The sequence below is a fragment of the Rhinolophus ferrumequinum genome, chromosome 15, assembly GCF_004115265.2.
Source record: "Rhinolophus ferrumequinum isolate MPI-CBG mRhiFer1 chromosome 15, mRhiFer1_v1.p, whole genome shotgun sequence".
Taxonomy (NCBI): Eukaryota; Metazoa; Chordata; class Mammalia; order Chiroptera; family Rhinolophidae; genus Rhinolophus; species Rhinolophus ferrumequinum.
In genome coordinates this window covers 44,585,437-44,605,366 of record NC_046298.1, presented here as the reverse complement: position 1 = coordinate 44,605,366, position 19,930 = coordinate 44,585,437, and the positions used below count along the sequence as shown (strand labels likewise).

Sequence of the window (19,930 nt, the reverse complement as noted above, 5' to 3'; positions counted from 1 at the left end):
CCTCTTCTCCAGGACACCCAGGACATTTCTAATTGTCTCGCCCTCATAGGGGACGTTTCCTGAGCCCTTTGGTGACCCAATCCATACCATCATATCTAGCCTCTCCTAGCCCTTGTTCTGACATTCCTGGAATTGTGCTTCACATCACAGTTACACCAAACTGTTTCCTCCCCAACTCGGCAAGTACTATTGCCTGAGCCAGATACTCCCCCCACTCTACCATCCTTACTCCCTCACGCACACACGCAGTCATCCCTTTTTTGAGGGTTCCTTGGAAAGCTTTTCAGCCTTCAAGCTTTCTCTGATCTACCCTGGCTGAGTTAGAATCCTCCTCTGGGCGTCCCCAGTATCCAGTGTTGCTCTCATGGCTATGTCCCTTATGGTGTGACAATGCCTGACACCTGGTAGGAACTCAGTAGATATCTGTTAAATTAATGAGTAACTGCTGATACCCTCTTTTTCCAGAGCGAGTCCTAGGAGGCTAAGTAAATGGAGGAGCCCGCCTCCATTTCGCAGTCCTCCCATCCCGGCTTTGTCCCTGCCCTCAGTGGTAAATTGGAAGAACAGCTAGGAGGCCAGTGTCACTGGAACCGAGCAAATTATGGTGCGTGAGGAGGGGCAGAAGGGGACTAGATGGTGAGAAGGAGGAAAGGTGCAGTGGATGACAATGGGTTGGGTTTTTTGGGCATCTGAAGGAGCGAACGTGAGCGCGGTGTCCAACAGAGGGCGCAACGCAACCTCAGTCTGTTGCCTCGGAGAACTACAACTCTCGGCGGCCCTCGGAGTATGCGGCCTTTCCCAAGCAAACTGTGTCCAGCGGCTGCTGGGACTTGTAGTTCTCTTGGGACCCTCCGTGGGAGGCTTGAAGAATTCATTCTCAGGTCCCGAAAAAGTGTGGGGTTGGGTCCTTTCTGCCTTCCTCGGTCTCCATGGTGATGGTTCCGGCGAAGGCACGGGATTTGGCAGCGGTCGGGCCTTCTTCCCACTCCCACCTCTTCACCATCTGCTCCACCCTCACACCTGGCCGGGAGCCGCGGCCGCCGCCTCCGCACCCAGGCAGGAGATTCTACCACCACAGGGTGGCGCGTGTGCACGGCTCTGCGGGCTACTACTCCCTCAGACCCAGGAGTCCCGGCCCCAGCTGCCTCCTCCCTCAGACTCAGGAGTCCGACCCCTAGTCCCCTCCTCCCTGGGGATACGGGGGTCTCTCAAACACAGGCAAAACTGTGATACCTAGAAACCCAACGAGACAAAGCTTGGCGAGAGGCCGAGGCGGGCAGTGGCTGCCGGGCCAACCCGGGTCCGAGACTCCCGCCCTCCACGCCTGCTGCTCTTCCCACCCCCTGGCGGGCCTGTGCCACATCATGAAAATTTAATCCCAAATGCATTTGCGGCCCGACGCTGGGAGGCGGTGGGGAAAGAAGCACCCTCCTGGGGCCTGAACGTGGAGGTGGACTCAGCGTCGGAGAAAAGGGCTCGTCTGGAGAAAGGAGCCGGGCAGACAGAGGAAAAGTCCCGGTTCAACCCCAGAGGGGCGGGGCTAAAATTCAGGGATGGAGTACGATTTTAAGGGACGGGACAGATCCCAGACGGAAGGGAGGACAGAACTCAGAGGGTGGGAATGAAACTCAGGGGGTGGGAACAGAACTCAGGGGATGAGAACAAAACTGAGAGGGCGGACAGATCCTAAGGTGGGGAGGAAATTATGTGGGTGGCAACTGGCGACTCGGGGGCAGTGTAACGGTGGGGATAGAACTCAGACGGGAAAGAAATCGGGAGTAAAATAACTGGGAGGGGGTGCGCCCAGAGAGTAAACAGAACTAAAGGGGGATGGAATTCAAAAGGGGAAAGATGGAAACAAGTGAATGGAAGTCAAAGGGGAAGAAACTGGATGGGGGAAGAACTAGAAGGGAGAATGGGTGGGTGGAAATGGGGGTTAGAATTCAGGGAGAAAGAATTCCCTGAAGAAGAAAAGTACCTTCTGAATGAGAAAGCTGAAACTGGGGATGGGGATGGAATTCGGGAGGCAGGATGTGGAAATGGAGGGCACATAAATTAGGAAGGATAAGACTGGGAGGATGAAACCCAGAAGGAGATTCGCAGAAAGATGGAACCGAAGGAGACGAAAATGCGGGGATAAAATTAAGGAAACTGGAGTGGGGAGGAAAATCTCAGATGGGGAAGAGAACTCGGAAGGAAAGTAAATCTGGGGTAGATGGAGCTGGGTGTGGGGTATGGAACTGAGGTGGAGTAACTCCGGGAAGGGACAGAATTGGGGGCGATGCAACTTGGAAGAGTGAATTCAGAGCCCAGCGGCGTGGTCTAGGAATGGAAGGGCGGGGACAGAACTGGGATGGGTGGGCTGGGAAAGGAGGAGGGGTCTAACTGGGGTGGGCGGGGCCTTTCCCGCCCCCGCCCCGCCCCCGACGCTGAGTCCAGTGACAGCCTCCAGGCAGCCGGCACTCGCATTCTCTTTCCCCCCGAGCGGAGCTGCGGGGCCGGCCGGGCGGGGGCGGACCCCGGGAACCCGGACGCGGCCGCCCGGGCCCGCGGGCGGGGGGACCGGCACGGGGGGAACGGCAGCTAGGGCAGCCACCATGGAGTTCCGCCGGGAGGAGTTTCGGAAGCTAGCGGGTCGCACCCTCGGGAGGCTGCATCGGTGAGCGTGGTGGGGGTCCTGGGCGGGGAAGAGCGAGAGGGTCCGAGGAGGACGCCCATTCCCACCTGGGCGCAGACAGACAGAAGGACAGGCGATACCCGTGGATTGGGGGGGTCCACCCATCTGTCCAATGTTCTTCCTCCGTCTCCGACGGCGCCGCTCTCCCTGGTTCGATCTTGTTCATCATCTCCTTTATTTTTCTTCACCCCACCCCACTCCAGGCTCTACCCTTCTCTCTGGGACTGTATGTCCCCCATTTCTGGGTCTCTTCACCTCTCTTTTCTCTGCCTCCTTCCTGTGGATCTCTGTCTCCCTCTCTCTGGGTCTCTATTCCGCTTTATCTCTGAGTCTCTCCTCTCTCTGATTCTCTACCATTACTCTCACTATAGATCTCTATCAACCTCTCTCTCGGGGTCTCTGTCCCCTCTCTTTGGGATTTTATCCCCCTACCTTGAGTCTCCATCACTCCATATCTTTCTCAGTTTCCGTCACTCAGAGCGTTTAATCTGAACCTAAAGCGGATTGGGGCCCATTGGTCCTTGTCCTTGAGGAGAGTTAAGCTGAGAGGAAGAAGCCCAGGTGTCCTGGTTGTCTGGGGGAGAAGGGAGTTATCTGCAGGCCAAAAATTAGACCTTCCAAAGGATGTAGGCTAGAGCTAAGAAGGACTTCCTCCCAGTCAGGGAGATGACCCCCGTGACCTGGGTGTCCCTAGGGTAGTCTGGACATCTCCCTCATCTTTCACCCCCAACCCCAGCTTTGGCTCCAAGTCAGAGAAATTACTCAGCTGCAGAGAGGCCTAAAAATATCTGGCCACAGTGCGGGGAGGAGATAGCCTGATCAGTCCCTGCCATTCCCTCAGACCCTGTCCCAGTGGCCCACAGGCCCCCATCTTTAATCAACCCTCCGTCCATATCACTAGGTCATACAAGTCCTTCTCTAGGTCTTACACTAGTCCTGCTTGCTGCGGATCACCTATTAGCTCCAAAGTCACCTCACCCTCTAGTAACAGGAAAGATGGGAATAAGACTGGACGGAAGGGAGGGGGCAGGAGGATGGTTCAGTGATGGGGCGGGGGTGGGGAAGCTGAGATAACCTCACCCCAGCTTTTCCCAATCTTCCAGCCCCTCCTCACCCTTTTTCTCACCTCCTTTCATGAGTTTCTCAAAATACATCAGTGCGAAGTCAGGAGAAGGGAGAGACGTGCTGATGAAAGACGTTGGGGAGGGGGAGTTGCAGTGAGGGAGGGATGTGTTTTTTAGGCCCCCTCCCTCAGTCTCTGCTTCTCAGCTTCTCATCCGAGTCTGGATTTCTCTCATTCTGTCTCTGCCTTATTCTCACTTCTCTGAGCTGCCTCCCAGGCCCCTAGAGACCCCAGGGCCCAGAGCTCCTGCCAGGACAGTTACCAAGGAGTTTGAACCAAGGAGAGCATTTGTATCTCAATCATGGGGTTCACTGTGATGTTTAGAGACAGGGGGCATGCTCTGTATTGGACATAACACCTCGATTCCATTTAATTCTCTAGACAGAGTTGGGGAAACTAAGGCTCAGTTCGAGAAGGGGGAGAAATCAGTGAAAGAGTACAAGTGTCATCATTCAAACCCAGGTTAGCCCCTCCTAAGCCTGGGATGGAAACTGCAGATTTTCCTCGAGAAGAGTGATGCTTGAGTATGGAGGATTCCCTCAGACCAGGAAACAGATGACAGCAAACCAGGCAACTTGGGACAAGGACATAGGCAGAAAGGGAATGCAGGAGAAACAAGGAACCAAAGTGCCTCCTTTCTGAGAGCCAGGCCTTGGGCAGGGCGATGCTGGGGCCAGGAAGTGATCAGGCCCCATCACTATTCTTGTGGGTGACCTTGGACATGCTATTTCTGTTCCCTGAGCCTCAGTTTCCTTTGTTGTACAATGGGAGGAGAAGAGAGAAACAAAGGGACATAAGGAGACAGTGACATGGGAGACAGAGCCCAAAGAGAAGCAGAAACAGAGATCCAGAGACTAGTTAACTGCCTCCTAAGCCCAGTTTTTCCTCATCACTAGGCCCCCAGACCTGAGTTCCTGGCATCCTGGGAGGGGAGGCTCTCCCCTCTGCAAAGCACTGGGGCCGCCTTCGTCTCTGCCTCCCTGCTTCTCCAATCCTGAAGGGATTAGTATCCCCTAGCAGTTCCCTCTTTGTAATGTCTACTCTTGCCCCCATTTCGTTGACGTGGGATACTGAGACCTATGCCCACCCCTTTTAGAAAGCCTTGGTCAGAGATCTGACATGTCTTAATACTAACAATAAATATCAAATTTCAGGGGCTGCAATCACATCTTGAGTTTCAGGGTCAAATAGCATCTGATAGCAACCTGGGTCAAAGTCTAATCTCATGGGCTGATTTGTTTTGATGGGAGAGGGCAGGCCCTACCATCCTATACTAGTCATTCTGGAGGCTTCCATCCCCCTCTCTCTGGCTCTCTGTTCTCTTCTCTCAGGGTCTCATTCCTCATCCCCTGGGTTCTGTGGACTCCACCAATCTCTTTCTCCCTCCACCCCTGTTTCTTAACATTCCTCCTTTCTTCTCCTTAAGTTCTAGGATGGGGAGGGTGGCTGTGTTCTCTCATCTCTTCTACCACCTCCCCCCAGACCGTCTGGCTGTTCTTTCCTCCCCCGTCCCAGTCTCCCTCGCCTCCATCTGTTCTAGCCCCTTCCTGGGATCCAGCCCGATCCTCTGGCTGCTTACCCGCCTCAGAGAGGAGCCGCACCTCACAAATCACATCCCCAGCTTGTCTCTTCTCAGTCTCCTTAGTTCCTCTGTCTTTCTCTCAATGCTCTGGGTCTCTGCATCTATGTTCTCTCTCCTAGGTTTCTGTCCCCTGTTTCTGGGTCTCTGTCCTGTCCCCCCTTCTTGTGGGGTCTCTGCCCCTGTCTTATTTTCTCCTTGACTCTCTGGGTCCCTCTCTCTTCTCTCTGGGCCTCTGTCCCCTTCTCTTTGAATCTGTCTCTTCTTTCTGTATCTCTGACCCTCTTTCTCAGCCTCTGCCCCACCCTCCTTTTGGGTCTTTCCACACCTGTCTCAGGGCACCTCTCTCTCCCTGCAGCCTCTCTCTGGGTTTGAGGTGGCCCTCCAAGTATCCTATCCATCATCACAGACTCAATCCCCAATCCAGAACAGGCGGGGGCGAGAGCCTCGCTGGGGACTGAGCCAATCCCCCTACCAGGGCCATCTGTCCCTTGCCAGGACACCACCCGCCATTTCCCCTCCCTATCCCCTAGGCTGACAGCCTGAACTCAAGTTTCCCCAGGGATATCATGCTAGGCTGCTGGGTTCCAGGGCCCTGGATGTCTCCCTACCCCTGTGTTCCCAGGAATGGGCTCTGGTGGCTGAATGAAATTAACTGGATGTCAGCCCCACACTGGGGCCTGGAAGCAGAAAAGGGCATGCCATGGGGGGCAGGGGAGGAGGGGGTTGGTATATATAGCAGACGTGGCTGAGAAGCATCTGTTCTTTTGACACCTTTGCTGAAGCATCTCCTTAGCGCCTTTTGCTTCCTCAAATAGACTCATATCTGGGAGAGGGGGCTGGAGAGAATCTCTGGGCCTTGGGGTGGGGGGCTGGGAGCACAGGCTCTTGGATCACAAAGGGTAGTTTGGGGTCTAAAACTCCTGAGTTGAGAGACGACAGGGTTGGGGGAGAAGGGAACTGAGGACCTCCACACCTGAGTCTGGGGGTGGAGGAGGCTGGGGGCATGGAATTCCTGGTCTGAGGGAGATGGAGACTTGGGGGTCCAGATTCCTGGATCCTGAGGGGAGAAGGGGCTAGAGTCCTGGGGAAGGAAGGTGGGAATACGGGCTTAGAATCCTGGGTCTTTTTCAAGCAGGAGGTTTTGCCCTGGACTCCTGTGTCACAGGGAGGAGGGGGCTAGGGCCCTGGACGTCTGAGTCTGACTCTTGCTGCCCCGCAGCCTTCTGGAGAAACGTCAGGAAGGTGCAGAGACGCTGGAGCTGAGTGCTGACGGGCGCCCGGTCACGACGCAGACCCGGGACCCGCCGGTCGTGGACTGCACCTGCTTTGGCCTCCCTCGCCGCTACATTATCGCCATTATGAGCGGTCTGGGCTTCTGCATCAGCTTTGGCATCCGCTGCAATCTGGGTGTGGCCATTGTCTCCATGGTCAACAACAGCACGACCCACCGCGGGGGCCACGTGGTGGTGCAGGTAGCTGAGAGGGTGGGAGCTGCGGTACTGCCTATGCTCCTGATGACGTCATACGCCCAGGCCACGCCCTTTCAAACCACAACTTGGGTAGCCCCGCCTATCTGTGCTCCCCTTCTTAAGCCCCGCCCTAATACAAATGAAGTCCCGGCCCCTATTGATTTCAGGTCCCTGATTTTAAAATGCAGACTGCCTGCCTCAGTGTTAGGTTCCCTATGTATTAATCTTTCTCTATTTTGGGCGGCCTAGCAACTTTGCTCCACCTGCGTCCCACACTTGTCCCAGTGTCACATCTGCTTTATCCCAGTCTCACTGCAGGCTCTCCCCTGTATGTTTTTCATGATGCAAATATTAATAGTCATTTTTATTGCTATTGTTTTACCATTTCAGATACACTGGGAAAAGTGACTGGCAATTAATTTGTTTTTTTCTACCTTAAGTACTATTTTATATTAATTTCAGGTGTATAGCATAGTGGTTATACATTTATCTAATTTACGAAGTGATGCCACGGATTAGTCTAGTTGCACATCTGGCACTATACATAGTTATTACAATATCATTGATTATATTCCCTATTCCCTCCTGAATTTTGATCCTGAGTTTTTTTAAGTTCCACCACTGCTAAGTAAGTCCTGCTTCCACTCTTCTGGCAATTACCTAAAGCCCGGCCTCATCTCAGACTTTCTCCCTATTTTAATTTCAGTGTAGGCGGTGCCTCTGTCTTAGGAGAAAAGTTCTGATTATGGCTGTGGCCCCTTGCTCCATTCCAGTGAGGCACGCCTCTTTAGCTACTTGTTGTCCTTGACTAGAACCCATCCCGGTCACTCTGCAAACAGTTCCTAAGTTAGTTAGTAGAGAAAGAATCCCCACTCCCGTATATGGGCCCCTAGACATTCGGAGAAGGGAAACTGAGACAGGAAAGCAGGAGTAAGGCATCTAGACAGCAACGGGCCCCATTGCTAAGGTAGTACCAGCCCTAGCAACATGGGGAAACCTAGTTCAGGATGGACCGTGGGATGGCTTGAGGTCCGATTGGCACCTGTTTGGGCGTGAGAGGGGATCCTTGTTGCTGATTGGCCAAAGGACCAAGTCTCTGGGTACTGACCGGTGGAGGGGCAGAGCCTGAGGCAGGCAGCTGGTTTGATGTGCCTTTTGGCCCACAGAAAGCTCAGTTCAACTGGGATCCAGAGACTGTTGGCCTTATACACGGCTCCTTTTTCTGGGGCTACATTGTCACCCAGATCCCCGGAGGATTTATCTGCCAAAAATTCGCCGCCAACAGGTATAGGGGTGGGGTCTCAAGGTGGGCGGGAACTACAGAGGTGGGTGGAGTTAGAGGGTGTGGCCTGGAATTTGGGGGCTGACTCTGGGGAAATAGGAGGAGCCTGGGGCAGGGTCTTAGAGAAAGGCGGGGCTTGTGATTGTGGAAGGTGGAAGTCACAGAGAAGGGGGCCGGGGGTTCTGGGAAACTGGGTTCTGATGTGGGTGGAAAGAGCAGAATCCTAGGCATGGCGGGATAGCTGAATCCTTTTCTTGAACCACGGGCTCTTCCCATCAGGGTTTTCGGCTTTGCTATTGTGGCTACATCCACTCTAAACATGCTGATCCCCTCGGCTGCCCGTGTCCACTATGGCTGTGTCATCTTCGTGAGGATCCTGCAGGGGTTGGTAGAGGTAAAGCCCCGCCCCGTCTGACCTCGCTCCCTTCTGACCCCGCCTCTGTTAGTTGATTTTGGCTTTCTTCTCCCTAGGGGGTCACGTACCCAGCCTGTCACGGGATTTGGAGCAAATGGGCCCCTCCTTTAGAGCGGAGTCGCCTGGCGACAACAGCCTTTTGCGGTGAGAGGAAGAGGCTGGGATCTATATTTGTGGGTCTCAGAGAGGAGGGCACCCCGACCTATATATATATCTGTAGGAGGAGCTGTGGCCTGTACTTCTGTGTCCTGGAAAGTTGGGGATCTGGGGGTCCAGACTCCTGGATCTGAGGGTAGATAGGACTGTGCTCTCCCCGGAATTCTCCCCCTTAGGTTCCTATGCTGGGGCGGTGGTCGCGATGCCTCTCGCAGGGGTCCTGGTGCAGTACTCAGGATGGAGCTCTGTGTTCTACGTCTACGGTGAGGGGCCCAGACGCCTGGGTCCGGGTGGCGCTGGGGCGGAGCGAGGTCGGTCTTCACCTCGCTTCCATCCCCCTCCTGACCTCCCCAGGCAGCTTCGGGATCTTCTGGTACCTGTTCTGGTTGCTCGTCTCCTATGAGTCCCCGGCGCTGCACCCCAGCATTTCAGAGGAGGAACGAAAGTACATCGAGGAAGCCATCGGCGAGAGCGCCAAACTCATGAACCCCGTCACGGTCCGGGCCCAAGCCTGCGGGGCGGGGGCGCGGTGGGTCGAGGAGAGATATCCAGGCAGGGAGGCAGGAGAAAAGGGGACTTCGAATCCGTACAGCGTGTAGGACTTGGTGGGTTCGGGTCTACTCTCAGAGGAGACGAAGTGAGGGGAGCTAGCACATAGCAGGTGAGGTTATAGCCCGGGGAGTACGCGATTAGTAGGTGTGGAGGACGGCGCTAGGGCGCCAGGTGGGCGGAACCACTGACGGGGCGTGGTTAAACCAGCAGAGGCGGGATTAGAATGTGGGGGTTTTGCTTAGAACTTGGGGTGGGTGAGGCTAGATTTAGGGGTGGTGATTGAAAGGAAAGAGACTCCTGGGCCCACATTTTATGGGTCTCTGAGGGTTATCGTCGGGTCTGGAACCTGAGAGGCCACTGTAGGGTCAGGACCCCTGCATCCCTTAACTGTCACCTTGAGGATAGGCTGCCAGAGTCCCACCAGGGACATGGTAAAGCCGGCCCCTCTGTGTGCCTGGATGTTTTAGTGCGATTGGGAAACCTGAGTCTCTGCGGGACTCTAGTGGGGTCCCTGCAGGGACACAAAGAGTTTCTAGCCCTGGTTTCTGTCGTCTTAGCGGCCCCTCCTCTCGTCCCCAACAGAAGTTCAACACACCCTGGCGGCGCTTCTTTACGTCTATGCCAGTCTACGCCATCATTGTGGCCAATTTCTGCCGCAGCTGGACTTTCTACCTGCTCCTTATCTCCCAGCCTGCCTACTTCGAAGAAGTGTTCGGCTTTGAGATCAGCAAGGTTGGGCCCAGGAGGGAAAGGCAAGGGGCCGGAGTGGAGGGTGGGGGGGGCTGATTAGGAAGGAGCGGGGCCTGGGTCCCAAAGGCTTGGAACGAGGGACAAGGAGGAGCCAATGGTGCACGAACCCGATGGAGACGCCCGGCCCACTGCCCCTGAGCTCCCGTCCTGTACTCCCACCGGCGCAGGTAGGCCTGGTGTCAGCGTTGCCCCACCTGGTCATGACCATTATTGTGCCCATCGGAGGCCAGATCGCTGACTTCCTGAGGAGCCGCCGTATCATGTCCACCACCAACGTGCGCAAATTGATGAACTGTGGGGGTGAGTGGGGGGCGGGCCTAGACCTGGTCTTGGACAGACTGGGCGGCGCAGAGAGCTGTGGATCCGCTGTGTGGGACCTTGGGCGGATGGGGCGGGGTCAGAGAGCATGTCCAAAAAGGCGAAGTCAGAATGAGGCCAGAGGGAAGAGAATCTCAGGTGGCAGTCCCAGGTGTGTGTGTGTGTGTGTGTGTGTGTGTGTGTGTGTGTGATTATCCAGGTGGAGCAGAGGCGAGACCGAGTTGGGTCTGGAAGGGCAGGGCCTATACGGACTGGGCGGAGTGGAACCGAAAATAGGTGATGAAGAAGGGCCACGAGTGGGGGACCTGGAGAGTCAAGAGTCTGGGCGGCGTGCTGCTTAATGAGGGGGGACAGAGAGGGAAGGTGTGAAGGTGCACGAGTGGGGCTGAGACCCTGCATCTTCAGAACGTGGCCTAGTCAGGGAGGGGGTAGGGCCATGGAGGTCCCAGCTGGGGCGGGGGAGCTTCTGCGTTAGGGACGTTAGGGCGTGCGCGGGCGAAAGCCAGGGACAAGAGTGGAGCGGATAGAGGCGGTCCGGGCGGGATCAGGTCTGGAGAGGCGAGGGTGGCCGGCATTCAGATGAGGCGGCTTCCGCAGGCTTCGGCATGGAAGCCACGCTGCTGCTGGTGGTCGGCTACTCGCACTCCAAGGGCGTGGCCATCTCCTTCCTGGTCCTCGCGGTGGGCTTCAGCGGCTTCGCCATCTCCGGTGAGAACAGCGGCCCCGCGGCTTGGGGGACGCTGCACAGCGCTGTGGGAACTTCCTGGCTCAGGAAGGGGACCTCCCAGCCTCGCAAACGATGGACTAGAAAGAGCAGCGGGGAGCGGGGACGTAGGAGTGGGGAACTGGGCGGCTCAGAAAGAGTCACTGAGTGAGATTCGGGTGTGACACCTCCTGGCTCACCTCCCCAGGGTTCAACGTGAACCACCTGGACATTGCTCCACGCTATGCCAGCATCCTCATGGGCATCTCCAATGGCGTGGGCACGTTGTCGGGCATGGTGTGTCCCATCATCGTGGGCGCGATGACCAAGCACAAGGTCAGTGCACCTGCCCTGACCCACTCTCCCTCCACAGCTGTGCATGGTACTTCCCTGACACATGTCACCCTCCCTGGACTCCACCCCGGCCCTCTCTAGGTGTTTTTCTGCCTCTCTCAGGCTCTGTCTCCCTCTCTCTGGGCCTCCGCTCCGCTCCCCCTGTCAGGTTTCTCCGGCCTCTGACCTCACCTCTCCATTTCCCCCATCCCTACAGACTCGGGAGGAGTGGCAGTATGTGTTCCTAATTGCCTCCCTGGTGCACTATGGGGGTGTCATCTTCTACGGGGTTTTCGCTTCTGGAGAGAAGCAGCCGTGGGCAGAGCCTGAGGAAATGAGTGAAGAGAAGTGTGGCTTTGTTAGCCATGACCAGCTGGCTGGCAGCGATGAAAGTGAAATGGAGGATGAGGCTGAGCCCCCCGGCGCACCCCCTGCTCCCCCTCCCTCTTATGGGGCCACACACAGCACAGTGCAGCCCCCAAGACCCCCACCCCCTGTCCGGGACTACTGATCATGTGCCTCACACTGAATGGCAGTTTCCAGGACCTCCATTCCACACATCTTTGGCCTGAGTGACAGTGTCAAGGAACCCCGTCCCCTCAGTCCTGCCTCAGGCCTAAGAAGCACTCTCCCTGGTTCCCAGTGCTGTCAAATCCTCTTTCCTTCCCAATTGCCTCTCAGGGGTAGTGAAGCTGCCGAATGGCAGTTTCAAGGATACCCAAATTCCCCTAAAGGTTCCCTTCTCCACTTTTCAGGGCTTTATTTGAATGGACAGTTCAATCTCTCTTTCTGTGGTTTTGAGGCACCTCCCCACTTTCCTTTAATCCCAAGGACCCTGAGATTACTCATCCTCCCTTCTTTCAGAACCACTCAAGTTCTTCCACTAGAAGTTTCAAATCTCTCCTAACTCTGTTCTGCATTTTCCAGGTTGGTTTAACCAATCACCCATCCCCACCATTCTAGAGATTGATTCTCACCAGCGTTTCTGAGGGAAAATGGTGGTTTCAAACGCCCCCCACACACACACACCTCTTCACCCCTCCCTCCACCAGCAGATTCTGCTGAAGCACCAAATCCCCCAGACCTTCTCCCTAGCTTAGCACAATGTCTAAGGAAACAACCAAAATGGCGATATGCCTCTCATATTTTGTCAATATGCCTCTCTCCACACCCATGCACTTTTTCTGACATGGTTTTCAGGTATAAGTAGTGGCTGCTCAAGTTCATCAGCTCGATGGTTTGAAGCCACCACCACTGAACTTCCCCATGGTGGTTTCAAGATATCCCTTTCCCCCCCAGTTCCTTGCACTTTATTCTCCTGGGTGGTTTCAAACTACCCTCATTTTCTCAGTGGCCATTTGTTGTGTCCCTCAGGGGCTAAGTGACTCAAAATCTGGGATCCTGCCCCTCTCAAACGCCCCTATTTCGGCTTAGAATATGGGGAACATATATAGAAGTCACAGAATCCCAGGAAAGAGAATGGGGCTGGGGGAGAGGGGTGTTTTTCCTGGGGCAGGGTTGTGTCTTTGTGTCTTTGTTTCTGTGACTGTAAACCCTGCCCTGCCCCGCTCCCAATAAAATGCTTTGGTGTACACATCCAGTCGTCCTCATTGGGTCATTGGCGGTGGAAGTCCCAGGAGTCCCAGCCCCCAAGTCCCATCCTCCCTCAGACGCGGTATGCTAGGACCCCGGTCCCCTCCTGCCCCAGGACTCAGGCCAGAGGAGGTGTCTAGCAGTGAGAACACGTGATTTATTAGGCCTCAGCTGGTGTGTTCTCCAGTCACAGGAAAGCAATCTCTGTGTGTTGGACTCTATCCAGAGTACCACTACGTAGCAAAGCATGCCAGGAGGACCGGACCCCTGGGTCCTTCCTTTATCTGTGGATGGCGCAGGTCTGGCAGGATTGAGTGGGGCTCACACGAAGTTGTTGGGGAGCGAGGAGGGGGAGAGTGGCTCCAGACGTTGGGGGCAGCTCCCCTGGGGCGGCGGGGGCAGCTTGGGTGGCAGCGGGGGTGTGGGCAGCGGCTGCTTGGTGGTGATGTGTGAAGGGACCCAGGCGTCCGGCGCATAAAAGTAGAGATCATAGGGCTCCTTCGGGGCGTCCAAATGCATAACTGCAGGAGCAAAGGGGCGAGGTTATCCCCAGGCTGACAAAGGGCCTGTTCCCTCTGCTGCACCGAGGGTCAACGAGTAGGGAGAGGGGATGCCGACCATCTTTTAGAGCTGGATTTTCTAATCCAAAGGCGACGTTCCCTGAATAGATGAGGGGACGTGGCGTCCGCACATCAGGGGAGGGGCCTGCAGCGGAGGGGGCGGGGAATACAGGGCCAAGATGGGGGGGGAAGGGGCGGGGCTTGTGGCTCCCAGCCTGCAGTCAGTCTCAGCTGGGCTGGGGGCGGTACTGGACTTGTGTGTGTGAAATTTCAGAGAACTGGGGTGCAGGACCTGACCATGGAGGGGTCAGAGCTGCTGTTGACTTTGGATAGTGGACCTGTACGTTTTGGCGGGGCGCCCTAAAGTGCCAGGTGAAACCAGGTTAAGGAAACTGCAGGCAAAGGGCGGGGCGCTGTAAGGGTCACTCACCCGGTTCGTCTCCGTCGTTCGGAAGCCGGTGGTGTGCGAAGGGCCGGTATCTAGCCGCCCGGCGGTAGAGACACCACAACAGCAGGAAAATGCCGATCAGCAACCCGGTCCCGGCGAAGAAGAGGCACAAGGCCCCGTTGGCCAGGCCCCCGGGACGTCCCACTAGCGTCACACCTGAAGGAAGGAGCCAAGGAATGAGCGTTTTAAACTCCTAGAGCCCTCCTCCCTCTGACCCAGCAGTACCAGTGTTCAGCTCCCTCCTCCCTCAGACCCAGGAGTCCGGGTCCCCGACCCTCACCGGTCTCCTGCACTCGTTCCACCACGATGATAGCGTTGACTCTCTCACCTCGGCCACGCCGCTGGGGGGCCCGCGCAGTGGCAAGTCCCCGCTGATTGGGGGGCCCTGGAGGAGCAGGGGATCCTGCAATCCGGGCTGAGGAAGGAGGAACGTCTGGCCCTTTAGGGCTAGAGTTCTGGGAGGCTTCGGGCTCAACGGTCCAAAGAGAATCTGAGGTGGGCAATTTAAGGGAGTCGGTCTGGGTGGCTGCAAGGGTTCCTGGTTCTGTATTTAGGGGCAGTTCATTTAAGGCAGTAGCCTGGTCCTTGAACGGTGCAGGCGTCTTTGGGTGAAGACTAGTGGAGATTTCAGGGTCAGAGGCCGTGAGGATCTCTGTTGCATCTTGGTCGTGAGTTGTGGGGAATTCTGTGTGGGGAATTTCAGTGGGGCCGGCATTGTGCGTTACAGAGGATTCTGGGTGGGGGGTATTGGTAGGGTCAGGGTGGAAGGTCTGTAGGAATTCAGAGTTTGGGGTCTCTGTATTAGGGTCATGGGTGTCTGGAGATTTGGGCTGAAGGATCGTGGTGGGGTCGGGATTTGGGGTCTCAAGGGCTTCTGCATGTGAGATTTCAGTGGAGTTAAGTTTTGGAACCTGTGGGGATTCTTGGTGCGGGATTTGGGTAGGGTCAGCGTTCAGGATCTCAGGAAATCCTGGGTGTGACGTTTTGGAAGGATTAGGTTTGGGGATCTCAGGGGATTCTGAGTGTGGAATTTCAGTTGGGTCAGGTTTGGGGGTCTCAGAAGGTTCTGGATGTGTCGTTTGGGAAGGGTTAATTTTGGGGGTCTCCAAAGATTCTGATATTGAGGTGTTCAGTGAGTTAGGTTTGGGTGTCTCAGGAGACTCTGGTTGTGGGGATTCTCGGTTGGGGGTTTCAGTGAAGTCATGTGCGGTGGGCTCAGAAGAAGCAATCCCAGGGGATTCTGGGTTAGGATGGTCGCGCGTGGAATTTACAGAGGCATGAGGGGAGGTCTGGGAGGGGTGGCCCATGAGCGGAAAGTCGGAGCCGGCAGGCGGTGAGGCCGAAGAGGCGGCCTGGGAACTCAGTCCAGCGAGGAGGAAGACGAGGAGGAAGAGGATGGGGCTGAAGGATTTCATAGCTCTGGAAGACACCTATTAACTGCGGGGGAGAGGCAAGGAAGGAGTTAAGGCAGGAAGCCGCCCGGGAGCCCCAGGCCACTCCTGGAGGCCACGCCCACTATCGCAGGCCACGCCCATCCCCGGAGGCCTCGTTCACTGGTACCCGGGTGGACCCTATTCCCCGCCCAGCTTGGCGCCAGGGAAAGTAGGAGAACCCAACTACAACTCCCTGAAGGCTGGGGCGGTGGCCGCCGTAGCTAAGAGACATTGAGGCGCGGGGCTTCTTGGGAGTCGTAGTTAATTTCCTTATCTGTTTCCCCAAGAGGGACCCAGAAAAATTGGGAAAAAAATAAGGGCTCTCCAAGCCCCCAGACCTCTTCAACTTCGATTTCAGAAGGTGTAGACCTCTGAATGGACACAGGATTCCTTCCTCTCTGAGGGCCCTGGGGATACCTGGACTCAACAGTTGTTTACACCAGAGGAGGCTCAGAGAATGAACTGGGGGGCCTGAAACGCCTGGATCTGGGAGAGGAGGGAGACTCCTGGGTACTGGGCAAGAAGGCTGCTGGGGGTTCAGACTCCCAGTTCCCAGAGAGTGGAAGGCACTGTGGGTCTAAACTCCTGGTTCTTTAGAAAGGAAAAGCCTGAAGGTTCAGATGCCTAGAATTTTGAGGGAGCCAAGTTTGGGGGTGTGGATTACAGGGGAAAAGGAAATGGGAGTCTTGAACTCTTGGGTCCTGAGTTAGAAGAAGGTTGGGAACTCTGAGTATTGGGTTCCCAGAGATAGGGGTGTAGGGGGTCTGGATTCCTCATCCTGCAGGAGAGAGCTGTGGGGGACTCAGGTCTTTGTTTATTGAAGATGAAGTTTAGATTTCAGGGTCTCAGGGGCTGGTCTGGGGCAGAGATGCCTAGGCTTGTGGTCAGGTGGAGGTAGGGGTGGCAGACCACTGGATGGAACAGGGTCGCTTGGGGCCCTGGGGTCTCTTACCTGTTAATGGGGTCCAAGATAACAGCAGGTGAGCAGACTGGATGCAGAGATGGGTGAATGTCGCAGAATGGCTCTGGGTGGAGCTGCAGGAGGTAGGATCCCAGGGGCACAGGTGAAGCACTTGACCCCCTCCCTGGGGATCCTGGGAGCCTAGCGACTGGCTCTTAAAGGGATAGAAATAAAAGACATTATCTCTGGAGTGGGGAAGGGAGTTAGGGATTGGATCACCTTGTGGAGAGATGTGGCACAACCAAACTATCTTCCCTTTGAAACCAAGGGTCTGGGCCCTCCATCCTCTCCTTTACTCAGCCCGAGTCCATGTCCCTGGTACCCTCCTATGTCAAGACCCAGGAGTAGGGCTCCTCAGCCACTTCCCCTCAGATTCTGGAATCTAGGTCCCCAGGATCTTCCCCAGAACCCAGGAGTCTGGTCCGTGGGGCTTCTCAACCTTTGCCTACATCCTCACTGTGTAGAGAGCACCCTTTTAAGAGGCAGTGTGGGTGGGGATTGGAGCTTATCTTAACAACACCCCAAATTCCTCCCTGAGAAGGGTTAGACACATCCACAAGGTGGCTCGAGGTCCTGTCTGTCTCTTTCCCCTCTTCCACTTCTCTGTAAGACTTTCCTGATTTTGCCTGTCATTTTACCTGCCTTCATACCCTCACCACACACACTCTTTGCCTTCTCTTGCCTTTCCCTCCTCCCTATTTCCCACTCTTTCTGGTTCTCTCCCTGCGTGGATTTATCTCTGGGCATCTCTGACCAGGCTGGCCGTCCTTCCATTTCCTTTTGTCTTTCTGAGAGCCTTTTCCCTCACCGTTAGCTGGCTCTCTTTGTCCATTTCTTTCCTTTCTCTCTTCCTTCTTTTTCCTCTCTTTCTCTGTTGCTCCCTTTCTTCATCTCTTTCCTTTCCTCTGTCACTCTGTCTCTGTCTTTCCCTCTCATAGTTACTTCATCTCTTTGTGTCTCTGCTTCTCTTCATCAGTCCCTGCTCGGTGGCTTTTCCAGCGTCTTTCTTTCTATGTGTCTCTGGCTTCTCTGATGGTCTCTCCGCCAGTCTCTATTTTTATCCCTCTGACACACCCCTCGTGTCCACTTCTCCGTCTGTCTGTCTCTCCCCCTCCTACTTCTCCTCAGGTCCCAGCTCCTGGTCCCAATTAGTTAGTAGCAGCCAAGGCAGCGGCGGGGCCCCCACCCCCGGCTCCTCATTACCGCTAGTGGCTCCTAATGAGCCTGGGGGGAGGCTGACCCTGCGCCCCTAGTCCCCTGGTCTGCGTCACTGCCCGCTGCGGGGGCCGTGGGAGGGATACGTATAAGGGGGCCGCCAGTCTCGCTTCCGGAGCCCACTACGCGGTAGGGGGCCCTGCGCGCAGGCTGTCAGGGTGGGTGGGCTCTGGAGTCCTGGGTTCTGGGCCAGGACAGGGTCACTGAGCCTTCCCTGTCTCTCCACAGGTGATGGAGACTCGCCAGGTGCCCAGGAGCTCCCGGGTGCGGCTGCTGCTGCTCCTCTTGCTGCTTGTGCCCTGGGGCGTCCGCACTGCCTCAGGCGTCGCCCTGCCCCCCGAGGGGGTCTTCAGGTACGTGCGATGCCCCAGGACTCCCAGGGATGGGTGGGGACTCAGAGATGTGGGAAGAGACCCAAAGGGAAAGGGGGACAGAGACTCAGAGAGGGGCACAGAGACCCAGAGAGAGGAGGACAGAGACTAGGGGTGGGGAGAGATAGGGTGGACGGAATCAGCAAGAGAAATACAAAAAGAGAGATTCTGAAAAAGGCCACAAGAGACTTGAAAGGAGTCGAAGCAGAAATGGATTCGCTCCTTGAACAACGATAATTGGGTTCTTGCGGTGTGCCAGGCCATGCGCTGAGCGCCGGGGGCGTCCAGTGCATCAGACTCGGTCTCCGTACTCAAGGAGCTCCGAAACTGGTGAACAGAGAGACAGAGACCCACACAGAGAAAAAGAGACAGGGGGACAGAGATAAAGCCACCCCACAGACGGTGCAGGAACAGGGCTTCGAGTTAGACCACCGGGAGGACAGGCGGCGGCGGGCGGGGGACCTGGACGCATGTAACCGCGTCTCTCGGTCTCCCCACAGCGTCCGCTCTCTCGGCCGGGCCTGGGTGGGTCCCGCCACCACCCTGTCGCGGCGAAGTCTGGCGCTGGCGGACGACGCGGCCTTCCGGGAGCGCGCGCGGATGCTGGCCGCCCTCGAGCGCCGCCACTGGCTGAACTCATACATGCACAAACTGTTGGTGCTGGACGCGCGCTGAGAGCACGCTGGCCCGTACATTAATAAAGACCCTGCTGTGCGTCGGAACTGCGTCTCCTTTCTGCGCCCGGGGTGTGTGTGTGTGTGTGGGGGGGGGTACCACGGCGAGCCCAGTATTCGCTACTCTGGCGTCTTGACCTCAGTCTCTTTTCTCAAAAAATCTTTCCCTCCATTCACTCATCGCCCACCCCATCTCTGCTCTACCCCTGCCCCCGCCCCAGCTCTGTCCCTCCCTTCACTCTGTGCCTCTGTCCCTCTCCACCTGGGTCTCTGCGCCCACCCCGCCCCGAGTCTCTGTCCTCCTTTCTGGTTCTCTGTCACATCCCAAGTCTCTGCCTCCCTCTGACTCTCTGCCTCAGTCTCCATCTCTGGGTCTCGGTCACTCTGTGTGTCTGTCCTCCTCTCTGAGTCTGTACTTCTCTCTCATTCACCCTCCCTTCTTCCTGACCCTTTGGGAATCTATCTCCTCTCTACTCTTCTTTCTGCTTCTAAAACTCTTCCTTCCATTCTTAATCACTTTTTTTTCTCCGTCTGACTTGCGTGTCTTCTTTTTCTTTCTTCCTTTGGATCTCCGTCTCTCTTTCTCTTCCAGCTCTCATTTTCTCTGAATTTCGCCGTTTCTGCTCTCATCACTTCCTGACTTCTCTCTGGGCTTAGTGGGAAGATCGGGGGCTCTGGTGTGAGATGCCGTTGAAGACCAGGTCCCCCCAAACCTAGCTGTGTGGTATTGGAAAGGGCTTAACCTCTGAGCCTCCTTTTCTTCATTTGAGGATTAAACCAGATACACCATGAGAGGACTTCAGTACGACGTCCCGCAACAAGCAAAACGTTTTTATTAGAAAAGGGTTTCCCCCTCTCGCAGCAGCCTTCAGCAGTTTCTTCAGGGTTTTCTTACTGCGCCTTTCCCGGGAGACCATAGAGGCAGCAAGTTGGGGCGGGAAGAGAGGAGAAAGCGGACCAGGCGTCAGGCTCTGGAAGGGTTGGGGCGAGGGCGGGGGACACCGGATGCCGGTGAAGCAAGTAAGCAGCCAATCAGAATTTGCCTCTCTCTGGAGGTTCGGCTAGCCCTCCAGCTCCGCCCCTCAAAGGTGACTATGGCAATCCACTCCCAGCGAAACGCTGAGGGCTCTGATCCGCGCTCCCGGGGTGCAGCTCGTACGGACCACTCTCTGATTGGTCTAGAGAAGAGGGTGGAACTAGGCGTGGCCGCGAATGGGAAGGGGGCGGGACTGACGCTTGGTGATTGGCAAGTTCTCCCATAATTTGCATTCCTGGGAGGCGGACCGCGCCCTAATTGGCCCTTAGGCCGTGAAGT

At 56.1% G+C, this 19,930-nt stretch overlaps 3 protein-coding genes across 5 annotated transcripts; 2 read left to right on the top strand and 1 right to left on the bottom strand.

Annotated features, from left to right (window-relative positions):
- The first annotated feature begins 2,462 nt into the window (after positions 1 to 2,462).
- SLC17A7 (solute carrier family 17 member 7) lies at positions 2,463 to 12,487 on the top strand. Of its 2 annotated transcripts, none has more exons than XM_033129168.1 (12): positions 2,463 to 2,659; positions 6,602 to 6,854; positions 8,018 to 8,136; positions 8,413 to 8,527; positions 8,605 to 8,692; positions 8,881 to 8,967; positions 9,059 to 9,201; positions 9,839 to 9,988; positions 10,174 to 10,306; positions 10,922 to 11,032; positions 11,236 to 11,363; positions 11,578 to 12,487. In XM_033129168.1, exons 1-12 carry the CDS (start codon positions 2,598 to 2,600, stop codon positions 11,869 to 11,871), a joined length of 1,683 nt encoding a protein of 560 aa, XP_032985059.1. In that variant the 5' UTR covers positions 2,463 to 2,597; the 3' UTR covers positions 11,872 to 12,487. The 2 variants fall into 2 exon arrangements, with proteins under 2 accessions (XP_032985059.1, XP_032985060.1); XM_033129169.1 differs by having other exon boundaries at positions 2,544 to 2,659; positions 6,518 to 6,854.
- Positions 12,488 to 13,090: 603 nt separating this feature from the next.
- Positions 13,091 to 16,462, bottom strand: GFY (golgi associated olfactory signaling regulator). Its single transcript, XM_033128354.1, has 4 exons — positions 16,347 to 16,462; positions 14,242 to 15,398; positions 13,944 to 14,117; positions 13,091 to 13,474 (listed from the first exon to the last, which is right to left on the bottom strand). Exons 2-4 carry the CDS (start codon positions 15,374 to 15,376, stop codon positions 13,275 to 13,277), a joined length of 1,509 nt encoding a protein of 502 aa, XP_032984245.1. The 5' UTR covers positions 15,377 to 15,398; positions 16,347 to 16,462; the 3' UTR covers positions 13,091 to 13,274.
- Positions 14,429 to 18,649, top strand: PTH2 (parathyroid hormone 2). Of its 2 annotated transcripts, none has more exons than XM_033128356.1 (3): positions 14,429 to 14,456; positions 17,799 to 17,923; positions 18,442 to 18,649. In XM_033128356.1, the coding sequence occupies exons 2-3, from the start codon at positions 17,802 to 17,804 to the stop codon at positions 18,614 to 18,616; spliced, it is 297 nt and encodes a 98-aa protein (XP_032984247.1). In that variant the 5' UTR covers positions 14,429 to 14,456; positions 17,799 to 17,801; the 3' UTR covers positions 18,617 to 18,649. The 2 variants fall into 2 exon arrangements, with proteins under 2 accessions (XP_032984247.1, XP_032984246.1); XM_033128355.1 differs by lacking the exon at positions 14,429 to 14,456 and adding an exon at positions 17,617 to 17,699.
- The last annotated feature ends 1,281 nt before the right edge of the window (positions 18,650 to 19,930 follow it).

Bases quoted from the DNA above. Each gene is read 5' to 3' on its own strand.
- SLC17A7 (XM_033129168.1), top strand. From the start codon at position 2,598: ATGGAGTTCCGCCGGGAGGAGTTTCGGAAGCTAGCGGGTCGCACCCTC. The intron at 8,693-8,880 runs GTGAGAGGAAGA...TCTCCCCCTTAG, and splicing joins GGCGACAACAGCCTTTTGCG to GTTCCTATGCTGGGGCGGTG. The intron at 9,989-10,173 runs GTTGGGCCCAGG...CCACCGGCGCAG, and splicing joins TCGGCTTTGAGATCAGCAAG to GTAGGCCTGGTGTCAGCGTT.
- GFY (XM_033128354.1), bottom strand. From the start codon at position 15,376: ATGAAATCCTTCAGCCCCATCCTCTTCCTCCTCGTCTTCCTCCTCGCT. The intron at 14,118-14,241 runs GTGAGGGTCGGG...TCCTTCCTTCAG, and splicing joins GGAACGAGTGCAGGAGACCG to GTGTGACGCTAGTGGGACGT. The intron at 13,475-13,943 runs GTGAGTGACCCT...TTGCTCCTGCAG, and splicing joins GAACGACGGAGACGAACCGG to TTATGCATTTGGACGCCCCG.
- PTH2 (XM_033128356.1), top strand. From the start codon at position 17,802: ATGGAGACTCGCCAGGTGCCCAGGAGCTCCCGGGTGCGGCTGCTGCTG. The intron at 17,924-18,441 runs GTACGTGCGATG...GTCTCCCCACAG, and splicing joins CCCCCCGAGGGGGTCTTCAG to CGTCCGCTCTCTCGGCCGGG.